The sequence below is a fragment of the Eupeodes corollae genome, chromosome 3, assembly GCF_945859685.1.
Source record: "Eupeodes corollae chromosome 3, idEupCoro1.1, whole genome shotgun sequence".
NCBI lineage: Eukaryota > Metazoa > Arthropoda > Insecta > Diptera > Syrphidae > Eupeodes > Eupeodes corollae.
The window spans coordinates 61386101-61399470 of record NC_079149.1 but is presented as its reverse complement, the minus strand read 5'-3'; the positions used below and the strand labels follow the sequence as shown (position 1 = coordinate 61399470).

The following is a 13370-nucleotide window of genomic DNA, read 5'->3' as shown; positions in this document are numbered from 1 at the left end:
GGGTTGTTAATTAGGTCAAAATTTGTATAGGAACAAAAATGTCATTGTTAAACGTTATTAACGCTACCACATTTTTGTATTTTTTTTTAAATATTTTCTTAAATTTCATTGATTTTGGTTAACTTTTCATCGCTTGTAATTTAAATATTTTAAGGGAAAGATATTCAAATATTGGAAATTAAAAAAAAATATACTTTTTGATTAGTAACAACCAATTTACAATTTTAGATTAATCATTGATTGAAAATGTTTGAAATAATTCGATATGAACTCCTCAACTTCTGTTGCAGATCCTTAACGGCTTCTTTAAAATAGGTCTATATTCACATGTGTTGTAGAATTCGTTTCATCCATTGTAAAAGCCTTCGAAAACGAGAATGAAGTCTATATAGTCTTCTTTGACTTACCCAAAGCTTTTGACTAAATTCATCATAATCTTAGTCTTCAAACTCTCCTCCTTAAATTTTTGAACCATTCATAAGGCCAACTCTGTATTAAGCTTTGTTAAAAGATGGTTGAAGCCTTACGTGACCCAAACGCTTTACATGACGTTTGTCCAACCTCTACTTAAATATGCATCACTGGTTTAATCTCCATATCAAAAAGTACACATATCAAGAATAGAAAGCAACCAACGAAAAGTTCTTCCCTTTGCATTTTAATACCTTCGTTAGGAAAATCCTTTGATCTCACCCCCTTATCTTGATCGCCGCAATTAATATAGATAGATAGATAGATTTATTGTTTATTTTCCAAATTTAAGTTTACAAAAAAGTATTATTCTTTAATTTTAAGACATGACTATAAAAGCCGTCTGCCAGAGTTTAACAAAATGTACATAATAAAGTATTGTAAGAGGTATGTTAAAAATTTGCTTCAATTATAGCTCTTCTACATTTCGATGTTCTAGTTTCCCAAAAAAATGAATCCTGAACTCTTTTAAGACAAGACATCTTTCCAGGAGGTGATAAATGTTATCCCTTTCACGCATATTACAAATAGTGTAGAAAATTTGCAAAATTTCTCTGTGGGGTTAAAGTTAAGGTCCATAATTTCTCCTTTGGCCTTCGCAAAGATTATGGTTTAAGCTGGCATATATTTTACGATGGGTTGAAGTTAGTGCTTTTTCAATGCTTTCCCCTCGCATTTTTTCATCCACCGCTTTAATTAAGTTATGGAACTTCCATTGATGGATATTATCCATAGTAATCCCTAAAAGTCTGACCAGATAACTCTGCGAGTGCTATCCAATGTTCATAAAACAATATTCCCTTCTCTATCACGTAACTTGCTATTCGTTTGATCAACCTTTCTCCGTCCAGTACCATAGTTTTCGAAATAAAGTTTAAATGAAGTTGAAATAAAGTCGCAATGCTTCTATGAATAGTGGTGAGATTCCTGTTTCAACAAATAGCATATGATTTGGTGGGGATTGTGGAAGCTTGAAAATTCGCTTTAAGAAAAATCGGAACAGTTTTTCTACTATATCGTATGATTTGTATCCCCTCACTTGAGCTCCATATAGCATTATTGATTGGGAAACTGCCTGGAATAATTGGTATTCGATTCTCATCGATATATGTTTATCTTCCAGACAGTTTTTCCATGCGGCACTTATAGCTGATTTAGATCATGATAGCTTTTCTTGAAAGTGTTGTTCCATGTTCATACTGCAGCAGATATTTATTTCCAAGTATTTATATGACTTTACTGTTTCTAATTCCTGTCCATCAAAAAACCACTTCTCATTCCTATCTTAGAACCCACCTCCTTTTCTAAACACCATCGTTTTGGATTTATTTATGTTTACATTCAGCCTCCATTCATCACAATATTTTTTCAGCACCCAATCATCTGCATATACCAAACCTTTAATAAGGATTCCCCCAATTCTTACACCGCCAAATAAATAATGGAAAATGTCGTCTATAAACATTATCATTGTTTCACACCTGTAACCTTTTCAAAAAAACTTGACTACCGTCCCAAACAGCAGAAATCGTTTGTTCACACAATTTTTTAATCAAGTTGCCAAATTTTCTTGATAAACATATATTGTACAATTTATAAAAAAGTTCGCTTCTGTCCACCGTATCAAATGCAGCTTTAAGTTCAACAAAAAACGCATAGAGCTTTCTTTTTTCTCTAATAAATGTCTGCGCTGTCGTATTCAGAATGAAGATTTGATCTATGGTCGAATAGTTCTCACGGAATCTTGCCTGGAATTCGCTTAACCATCTGTTTTGTGAGGTCCCACTCTTAAAACAATTTGCCATAACCCCTATTAATATTTTTAGCGCTGACTTTAAAAATAAAATGCCTCTATAATTATCAGCCTGATTAGGGTCTCTTTTTATAAGGAAGCTCATAGGGACGTCTCCAGTTTGAAACATTCGATTTAGTTCTTTGGTAACAATTTCTAATAAATCATCATTGGCATATTTGAAAAAATCAATAGGATTGCCGGCAGTTCCTGGTGCTTTGCGATTTTTACTTTTTACTTACAATCGCCTTAGTTAAATCTTACATTGCAGGAACGTCGAGAAATTGCTAACAATCTCTTCAACCATCGGCTTCTCTCTGGCTCAGTTGAGAGCTCCTCTTTCTTCGATTTGTTTTAACACTAACACCCGCAACCTGAAAAACTCTCCCCTGTGGCCTTTATGAACCTCTGATCAGTATGCTTCGATTTTAACAAAAGAACTAATAACCTTAAACTCCTTTTAATCCACATCCTTATATTAAAGTTACTTTTCTAAATTAAACTTTTAGTTGGAATTAAGCGAAATAAATGGTGGTAAAGTCCCCACTAAAATTAAATTTATATAAATTAAAAATCGTGATCAAACAAACATTTTTTGTGCTGTAACAAAGTGCTTTTGATTCCTTGTAACTTATTTGTGTATAGAATATTTATTTCATTAAGCACCTGATTAATTAATTTCTGGCATTTCTTTAATTTTTTAAAACTTCAACAGAAGATCAAGTCCATGCATTCTGGTTGGCCATTTAATTTACTTTTTACTTTATGCACAGGTCGTTTATCTTCTTTTCTATATAAAAATAAATTATATTTTGCAAATTATTAAAAAAAAATGATTCCCCTTCATATTGCTCATTTACATACAATCAAGTAAAAACATTGATAGGTCCTGAAGTCCTCTGATTTCAGATAGATCCTTCAACTTATCTCTAACTTCAAATCTTTTAAGACTTATGACAGTTCAGAAAACTTACAACAATCGCTAATAATAGCAAACAAAATATTGACATTTCTATTTTGTATACTTTAAATATTTCCATTTTTTCTGCTTTGCACGTTTGAAGTTGATTTATGTCAATGTGAAATGCCTCAGGTAATAGACAATATGGCTCTCTCTTGCGTTTTTTTTTTGATTTACGTTAACTGGTATACGACTTTCAATGGGGAAAAATAACTTGCATTTAATTTTATTCTAATCAGGTAAGTATTATACCAGTCTACATACTTTATCGTCGTTGTCTTGCCAAAGCAAAGTATCTATACTAAGAACTTGTTTAAAAGTAATGTAAATTCTTTAAGAATCTCAAATAGATAACTTGTAAATGGGACAAGTATTTCAACTGCCCCCAAGGATTTACATACATTAAAACCACTCTGAGTAAATACATACCAATAAAAATACATATAAAAATAACTTACCGCATTCCATCAAATCCATCGTCTGAACCGTTAATTGTTAAAACTGGGGCGCGTGCATATGCCTTGGCTACGCGACGATTTCGTTCAAAGACAATGACTTTAGCCCAAATTTCATCGTCGATTTGGGTCCATTTATCTAGAACCTCTTGTATGTGTTCCTGCAATCAAAAAAGATACAAATTACAATCTGATATTGTCCTAGATTTATCAGAAGAGATCTCTGCAATAAGATTTGTCTAACATAAACGTGCGTCGCGTCGGTCGGTCTATAGCCATGAATTTTTTTATTTTAAGGTTCTGATTACATTTTCATGAATTTCCATATGAATATGAAAAAAAAACTATATTTCCCTGCAAAAAAATTAAGCCCAAAATGAGAACACATGGTTCTTTCTAAATGTCTCTCTCTCTACCTCTATGTCCTAGTTTGAGAACATTGTAATCGAAGCTTTATAGAAGTGTATGCTTCCATAGTTTGTATTCGTAGCAAGGCAAGCTTGGCTGGGGGGGCTACAAAGAGATCTACCGAATGAGATACTCCAATTGGAACGGTTATTTGAATGATGTTCTACTCCCTCGTTCCCTCCGAACTTAAGATACAATATCTTTTGCTGGTCAGGTGCTGACTGCACCACCGTGCCATGCCGCACTAACACCATAAAATTATAACAACAAACGGCCTTGCACACGATATCACTTTTACTAGTTACTCGTCGTACTGACTGTTGCAGTTTTGCTGCTTGGGCTTGCTGGCTGGTCTGGTCTGGTCTTATGCAGTTTGTTGGTTTGCCGTAGGCTCTATAAGATTGTTTTGTTATTGTATTGTTACAGGCTTGCGTCATGGCTGGTGCATTTTCTTGCGCACCTAACCATGCTTCAGAGAATTCATAAACGTGGATGCAGTGTTACTTTTGCTTCTGCTGAAATGCTGCAGCAGCAAAAGTGTGGTGTATAGCTTTTGCCTTGTACTTGCTGCAAACTGGGTGGATTGACGGGCTTTCTGTGGGGAGCCTCTCTACCTTAGATACACATACTTTGAATCTAAACACACAAATCTTGTGCAGAGCAGATACGGTTTTGTGAGACGTTCTCAATTTGATAGTAAGCTATCTATATGCATAGGTATGTTTATTACCAAGTTTAAAAGGCATAGATATAGACTTGGTTGTTGTTATTGTTTTTATATGCTATTTGAAGTATCTTTCTTTTGTGCTCATATTGCACAGATTGTTTTTGGCTTGCTTTGTTTTAAATAAATTTGTTTTGTTTTAAAGTTGTATTTCACAACATATATTTCTGTTGAGCATTATACATTTTACAAGTTTTAAATACTCTTTTTCTTTGCCTGTTTATCAGAAGGTAGGATACCAGTTTAAAACTTAACAACAAATAGTTATATACTTAAGTATGGCACATGCCTTATTGTACATATGTAAATATATACACTTCTTGTAAATGGAGAATGTTGTACAAAACATATTTCCGCATTTTTTTCCGACTGATTTGAGCATGATATTATGAACATAAGAGTTGATAGAATGTCTTAGAGGATTGATGAAGACAGGTGGTTAGTATTAATTTGGTAATATTCAATTTTGCATAAGTCACGAATGAGAATGTCTATATCCATAATTTGAGAGTTTTTTGAAATCTGATGATATAATGTTAGTAACTTACTCGATATAATACGAATGCACTTTACCTGATAGTTCAATTAAAAGTGATTACAGATATAGTTTGTGAAATAGGATTTCTACTTTGATTTGTTAAGTTCGAGAATTAAAAGTCTGCCATAGTAAAATTTTCGTGAGTTGATCAAAAATTGAGAAATGGAGTTGTTAGAAAATAAATTTGCAATGAGGAGTTATAATTTATTGATACCTAGGAAAAATATATCTTTAAAATTTAATCAATGTATTTTGTTCATGATTTCCAAGACTTGAGGGATTGTGAGAACTCTAGTTAAATAGGAAAGGATTTAAGAAGAGATACAGATGCCATTTTATTTTAAATGTTGGATATTAAAATGCGAGGAAAAAAAAAAACAGATTCCCCATTGTACAATGCTCTTAAGGTCGGAATTCAATGAGCTTATCATATTTTGTCGTTGGAGTTCCACATCCTTAGGAGAGGGATGCGAATCTGAAAAGCTAAGAGTACTATCGACAGCGAAGAAATGAATTGGATTAGAAGTTGCCTACAAGAGATCATTAATAAAAATGAGAAAGAGTTTTGGATATAGAAGAGAGCCCTGGGGCACACTAGCATTTTTTTTGTTTCAGATTTGAATTCATCCGATACAACTTGTATTGAACGATTCAAAAGGTAATTACTAATCCAATGAAGCAGGGATTCATGAAAACCGGAAGCACGCATTTTCGATAAGAGAGCCTGATGCCAAACCCTATCAAATGCTTTAGAAATATCAATTGTAATAATCCTACTTTCTCAAAAGCGATATAAAGATTTGCTCCATTGTTCGGTGAGATGAACCATGGGGTCGCTAGTGGATCTATTGGTACGAAAGCCGTATTATCGGCCATGAAGAAGCTTTCGATCTTTGAGATATCTCTTGAGCTGATAATTAATCAGCGTATCCATGATCTTGGAAAGAAGGGAAGTAAGTGCAATCGGTCGGTAATAAGAGGGTGACTTAGATCCGCCTTTTTGGGAATAAGCTGGACAAATGCGATTTACCATCCACTTGGAACGAGACCTGAGAAGTAGGACAGATGATAAAGCTTACACAGAGCTGAAAAAATTGTTATTTAGGTGTGTATTTGAGGGTTTTTAAGTAAACACGCTTACTTCAGAATAGACACTCCAAGTTGTATACTTCAAAAGCATATGCTAAGCAATATCTCAGTGTAAACTGTTTTTGGTATAATTTTGAAATAAATTACCTTCCATGAGTTTGATTTGAGGTTATTTTGACTACTAATCGATATGTAAAATTTTAACTTAATTGGTATATTTTTTTCCGCGGAAAACAATCATTTAAACATCGAAAAACAGCTTTTCCTTCTCTCCCGTCTGTTCTTATTGAAAAATGTTCACTTCTTTAATTTTTTAAATAAAACTTAAAAGTTATAAAAGTAATTAAGTCAATATTTTCAATCATCATTCATATATACATACATATGTGAAAATTTTTATTTTCAATTAATAAAATGTTGTTGTTTCTAATTATAATTCGAATTCAAACGTTATACCTATTCAAATGTCATTACAGTAAACAAAACTTATTTTACCACCAAAAACAGCAGCAACATTGTTGAGCCATCGCACCTCTGCAATACCTATAGTATCTAAATATCACTGCCATGTTAATTCCTAGTTTCTATATACTCAAAAACTATCTTCTAACCATGTACATCTTTGCAAACTTGTTAACCTTTTACAAAACAGAAATAAAAATTACAATAAGATGGATGCACATCAGACTTAAAATAAAAATACAAAAAAAAAAAACTTGTGAAAAGTTGCTCAAACAAATAAGCAGCCCCGCTTAAGTTAACAATGAAGAAGACACCAACTTAGTTAAGCAGCAAGCTACCATCATCCTCATCATCATCATAGTCGAGCGCACTTGAAAGCGAAAAAAACATTGTTATGGTGTGCTTACGATTTTGCAATTAGGTTATTAGTAGAATCGCAGGTAAATCCTATAGAGCTCCCTACGTACATATATAAACTCTGCAAACTTAAGTCAACACAAAAAATACCAAAGTTCAGACAGAAAAAAAAAATAATAATAATTTACATAGCTAAACAAGTAACGCTCCAACACTAAAAACAAACGATTATAAAAATACCCAATGTACCTATATACATATATCTTTGTATAACCTAAGCTACGTTAAGACGACGAAAAAGACGAAGACTTTCCAACCCAGCTCCTATAATCTTCTATTGAACTTTTTTTGTGGAATTTTATTCTTTCCACCAGGAATACTATAAGTACGACGAAGAACATGGCTGTGAAATGTTAACAACAATATCATCTCAAGGAACAACTTTTAGCCAAAAGAAAAGAAAAACACAAAATTGTTATTTATGTCTATGAATATGATATTGAATACAATTATTTTTGTTTGTTTTTTGGCAAATAAACCAAATCTAACATCATCACCAAAGACAAATTCCGTAACTGATACTGGTTACTGTTAGAATAATCCAAGATGTTCGATTATTGTCTCACCCCATCACATGTGGAATAAAATTATAAATAACGGGACTATAAAAATAATAATACAGAAAATTTGCATTTCTTCAAAACGTATTAATTCGATGAGATATACGAGTAACAAGCTGAAGAACGTGAAACGTGACGAATATCATTCTTGATCACACCATTTATTTTCTTAAGCTTAATCTTACTAAGAATAAGAAAAGTGGTGATGAAATTTAATTGAAAGAGAATTTAAGCGATGCTTTTTTAGATTGATTGTTGCCATCTTATGGTTTTAGTTTTTGTTTCGCCATTTAGGCCCAGTTTATTCGATTCACGAAATTCATAAAATTATTAATTATCAAATATTGCTCAAAAAACCTTTTTGTCAGGTTGAAACCAGTATTTTGGTGTCCATAGACTCTCGTTAAAAGGCCGTAATAAACATAAAAACTATTGATTAACACAGTTTGGTAAATAAAAAATTGGTAAACAAGCCTTTTCGATTATTTGATTTTTAAATCAAAGATCACACTGATCCACAAGATTCGCTTACTGGCATCAAAACTTCACTTTTCCAATTTGTTTTTTTGGTGGCCTTAATTCAAATGCGACTTCAAAATGAATACATCACATCAGGTTTTTGAGATATCACTTTTTAAAATTCGAAAAGGATACCCTATAAGGATTCAAAGTTTAGGAAGTAGTTTTTTTCAATAAAATCCGTGATAGTTTTAAAAACCTGTAATCCATTTCTTCAATAGGTATTCATTTTAAATATTTACATTATTTCATATAATATTCGAAAAACTTCAAATGTTGTTAAATCTCACCTGTCTTACAAAAATGTAAAGGAAAAGCTATACAATTTTTGATAAAATGGTTTTCAAAAGAAAAAAACAAAATGGTTTGAAAGTTAGTTTTGTTTTTGTAATGAATATGTTGTCTTAACAATTTTATTAAATCAAGTTTTTGAAATATATTAAAAAATAGAAAAGTATTTTAAAAATTTGAGCAGATAGTTAAAAGTAGAGTTAAAAATCAGAAATCAGAACTAAAAATTAAGTCCAAAAAGTATTTTCTAGAACTTTTAAAGTATCAAATTCAAGTTTATTTCGGAACTTCACATTGATTCAATGAAAGATTTATAACTAATGAGAATTTCCAGAAACTAAGTAAAATACTAAAATGCTTCAAATGGTATCAAAAAATAAAAGGCTGGTATACTACCCAAACTGATAACTTCCCATCCTGTCTGTCATTTTGTCTTTATTAAAAATTTGTAGGTTTTCGTGTTGGGTTAAAAAAGTTGTCAGTTGAGTTATTCTTAATAATGTGTTCTTTAAAATAAGCAACAATATTTTTCGTATTCAAAAATTGTTTAGTTTGAAAATCTAGTTTTGTTAAATTTATTTTTAGTCGAAAACAAATTTTTACCAATTTATGCAACATTTCTTAAATTTTTGCAAATTGGATGAAATTAATTTGAGAGATATTAAGAACCGAACATCAATTTTTAAAAAATTCTAGTACTATTTTTTTATGGAAAAACGGACTGTTGGATTTTTATAAAAAAAAAACAATGAATATTGAAAGCAGTATTTTCTGTGAAATAAAAAAAGTTTGAAGACGATATTTTTTAGTTTTGAAAAGCTTTTTGAATCGACAGTAAATTTTTACGAAGTTTTAGAATCGTTTTTGTTTGTTAGGTTTTTATTTTTTGTAACAAACTGTGAATTAAGTTTTTCTCAAAATTTTACCGAATATTGACAACAATAGGTCTTAAAAGATAAAAGTAGTTTAAAACCAATAAATCAAAGTTTTGAAAAAATGTTTGATTCGAAAATTTATTTTTATCATTTTTTATTAATTTTCTTGTTTAGGTTTTTATTTTTTTGTAAAAAAACTGTCAATTTGATTTTTCTCAATTTTTGTTCAAAATGTTAAAAAAAATTTCTTATAAATTAAAATTAAATTGAGGCCATGAATGTCCAATTTTTGAATAGATATTTAAGTCGAAAATCAATTTTTAACAACTTTTGTAAATTTAAAAAAGTAAAAGCTTGTCAATTCGATTTTTCTGAATTGAAATTAGTTATAAGCCATGCATCTCAAATTATTTAAAAAATTTATCATATGTTGAAAACCTTGTTCATCGTTGCTCAAAATTGTTTTGGAGATAAAATCACGTCGAATTCGTAAAATTTTCGAGGTGACAAATTTTAGTTTTAATTTTTTTTGATTTTTAAAAAAAACCGTTAATTGGATTTTTTTTCAAAAAATATTATTGTTCGGTATAACGTTACATTACTGTTTACGGTTAATTTAAACTGCTATACTAAAATAACCACCCTCGCAATTTAGTTGAGAGCCCTTTCTGCATCTTTCTGTTTTATTATCTTTATAACAACATTTTTTTGAAGTCGATACCTCTTCTGGTACTTGAGATATGGACGACGAAAAAAACGCACTCACAGACATCTTTCTAAAAATCTTTCATTTCGACTCTAGGAACCTTGAAACGTAAAGAAATGTCAAAATTTTCAATTTGACAAATCGGACCCATTACAATAGCTTCCTACGGGAAGTTTAAAATAAGGTGGTGCATCAGTCCATTGAGAACTAGGGCCTAGTGACTATCAAACATTCCTGTGTGTGAGTAATGTCTTCAGGGATAGAGAAGACCTATAGTTGTATGCTGAATCCGAACTTCTAAGGCTCTTTTCATGACCAGAATTACTCTTCAGGGATTTTTCAATTCCTCGCAAGAGACAGTACCCGTGAAAAAAACTTTAGATGTCGTGGCAGGCATCGCACCCAAGACCTCTGGCATAAAAGTCCAATGCACTATCAATCATTCCACGGGTACTTTTAAATTGTAACTTAAAGAGAAAAGATGCTTACTTTAAAAAATTATCACTCAGTCTATTGTTAAGAGATATTTTGAGTTTTAACTTAGGGTTAAAAGCCCTATTTTTGGTTGTTCTATGCATTTTTATAGGATCATATTTTAAAAACCTACTGTGATAGAGGAATTAAAGGGCAAGATTAGAATTTAGGACATCTTAATCCTTTAAATAAGTATTGTTTTCTTTTTTGGGACGTAAGTTTGTTGACATAGGTAATTCACTCTGAACAAACTCGCTCTTAAAGTTGCTATTTAAAAAGGAGACTTTTAAAGTGATAGTAGGAAGCGCTAAGATAATATCAATTTGTAAAAGAACCTTAATCTATGTAGGTTCTATCACTTTTAAATATTACACTTTGTGGAAAAAATAAGTCAAAAAGATTAAAAACAAAGGAATCGAAAATGCTATTAAAGTCTTAGATCAAAATAAATGATGTCCCTTATGTCCCTTATGACCTCTACCGCTGCCAGGCGCTCTTGATAGAAGAGGGTGCTTAAGATCAGCATATAATTCAAAAATATGCATTTCCGATTCCAAAGAATATGTAGGATGAGTTGGTAAAAAGGTTTCTAATGGTAACTTAAAATATTGTCTTTCAACTCGTGACAATTAGAACTATGATAAGGATTTGATCATTCATGTGAATAGAGCTTAAGAAATTGATTTTAAGCTAAAACAGTTTCTTCTTCCATAAGTATTTTTTGTTAAATGTAGGTTAAATTTTTGACAGTCGTTAGGGTCGCACATATTAAAAGCATAAAAGCAAGTTACAGATTTCAAAGTGATTAACGTCAAATTGATACAGATTAACAAAGAATACCTCGAAATCTTATTTAAAAGTTTTAAAATTGGAAACAGAATTGAAATAAATATAAATTTGTATTTTAAAATCATTTCAAACTGACTTTGTTCGTTCTTAAATTAAAAACCTAAAAATTGATAGCATTGGCTTTGTAAAAAAAAACTTGGCAACACTGTTACTTATCTTTATCGTGAAGTCATCTTAATGTTTGAGCGTGAGTCGATTCTCTTCTCTCACTCCATATATTGATCGCATGACCAGCAGACAACACTCTCGTATCTTCTGCATCTTAATCGATGTTAATAGCATCTTCAGAAGGCGCAATAAAATCTGGAATTTCTCATCTACTACGATCACAACAAAAAGGAATAAACGTACCATCAATGTGCCGTCAATAGAGGTGCACGTGGATGTCGTAATAGTTAAGTTATGACATAATTCTATACTAAAATACACGCTATAACTCAGAACATGTTTTAGTATGCGTTATGGGAACTGCAGACTTCAATAACAATATTATATGCAACGGAAACAGCATGGTGGTGTGGTTGTTGTTGCCTTTAGTGACATTTTAAAAGATTCAATCGAGGGTAGATTTGGTAGAACGATAAAAATAAAATTTGCTGTAGTGTAGTGATTTGTTTTTCATTCGTAGATTAATTGACAGTGATTAAAGTAGTTTTAATTATTGTAAGCGGGAAATTGACAAATATAGAAAACACTTTGTTTCTAAAGTTTTTTTTTGTTATGATTTGAATGCGTGCGAAAATAAATTAAGTTTAACTATAAAAATATGGATTTTGTATTGGGCGCCAACATGTTTTGGAGTTTCATAGAATTATTAGAGCAAACGATGTTTTAGTTTGTAAACAAACAAACCAAAATTAGTGTCTTTGTTTTATTTTCACTTAAGTTTTGTGTTGCATTTAAACTTAAGCAGAACTTTGATTGATTACAGGCTTTATATAGATGACCAGAGTCTTTATTCTGATTTGTCCAGTATTCATATTTCACCAAAACCTTTACTAGAAAAATGATGACTTCTTTGAATTTCTTTTTAAAATGAACTTTTTTTGGCTCAAAACTATCATATAATTAAATGTTTTTTTTTTTTTGTTTTGTTTTATTTTAAAAATCCAACTGTAATCATCTTCTTGCAGTCGGTGGCTTAAAATGTAGAATAAGATAATCACGATCATTTTAACAGACCTTGAAAGATTTAAAATCTTGAGGCAAAAGATAAAGATGTAAAATCTTTTTCTTTTTGACCAGAGGGATTTTGTTGACCATGAAAAATGATGATGACTAAGTAAAATTGCATGCCAAAGTAGGTTGATTTCAATACGAACTGAAGAAGTGCAATGTCCATGAACTTTATTGTTTGTTTTAATGTTTTCATATGTCATTTTGGAGAAAATCAACAACAAGTGTACAAATATTGAAGAATTTCATTTGTTAAAGAATTTTAAAGTTGTTTTTAAGAAGTTTATGCCGAATCTGCATGCAATTAGCACTTTTATGATGTTTGTCAAAGTGCAAGAAAACATTTAGGTTAAATTATCAAAAACGTGCGCTTTTGTTTGATGATTAAAAAAATGGCAATTCTTTTATAATTTTCTGGGTTGGTAGTAATGTAAACAATATTTACTTATCTCCTTAAAGAAAAGAAGGAGAGGTGTTGACAATTATTCAAATGTCAATATTTTAAGTGTTAAGTTTTTAAAATAAATAAATTAACAACAGAATGGATTTCAATGTTGGTAATGAATTATTTAGCGCAAGCACAACAAAAATTTGTGGTCATTT

At 31.0% G+C, this 13370-nt stretch overlaps 1 protein-coding gene across 2 annotated transcripts in view; it reads right to left on the bottom strand.

Annotated features, from left to right (window-relative positions):
• LOC129951419 (uncharacterized) overlaps positions 1-13370 on the bottom strand; it is a 118323-nt gene that overhangs the window by 70622 nt on the left and 34331 nt on the right. For both annotated transcript variants that reach the window (XM_056063548.1, XM_056063549.1), the window contains exon 3: positions 3683-3840. In XM_056063548.1, the coding sequence (XP_055919523.1) occupies positions 3683-3840 (158 nt within the window). The remainder of the gene's footprint in view (positions 1-3682; positions 3841-13370) is intronic.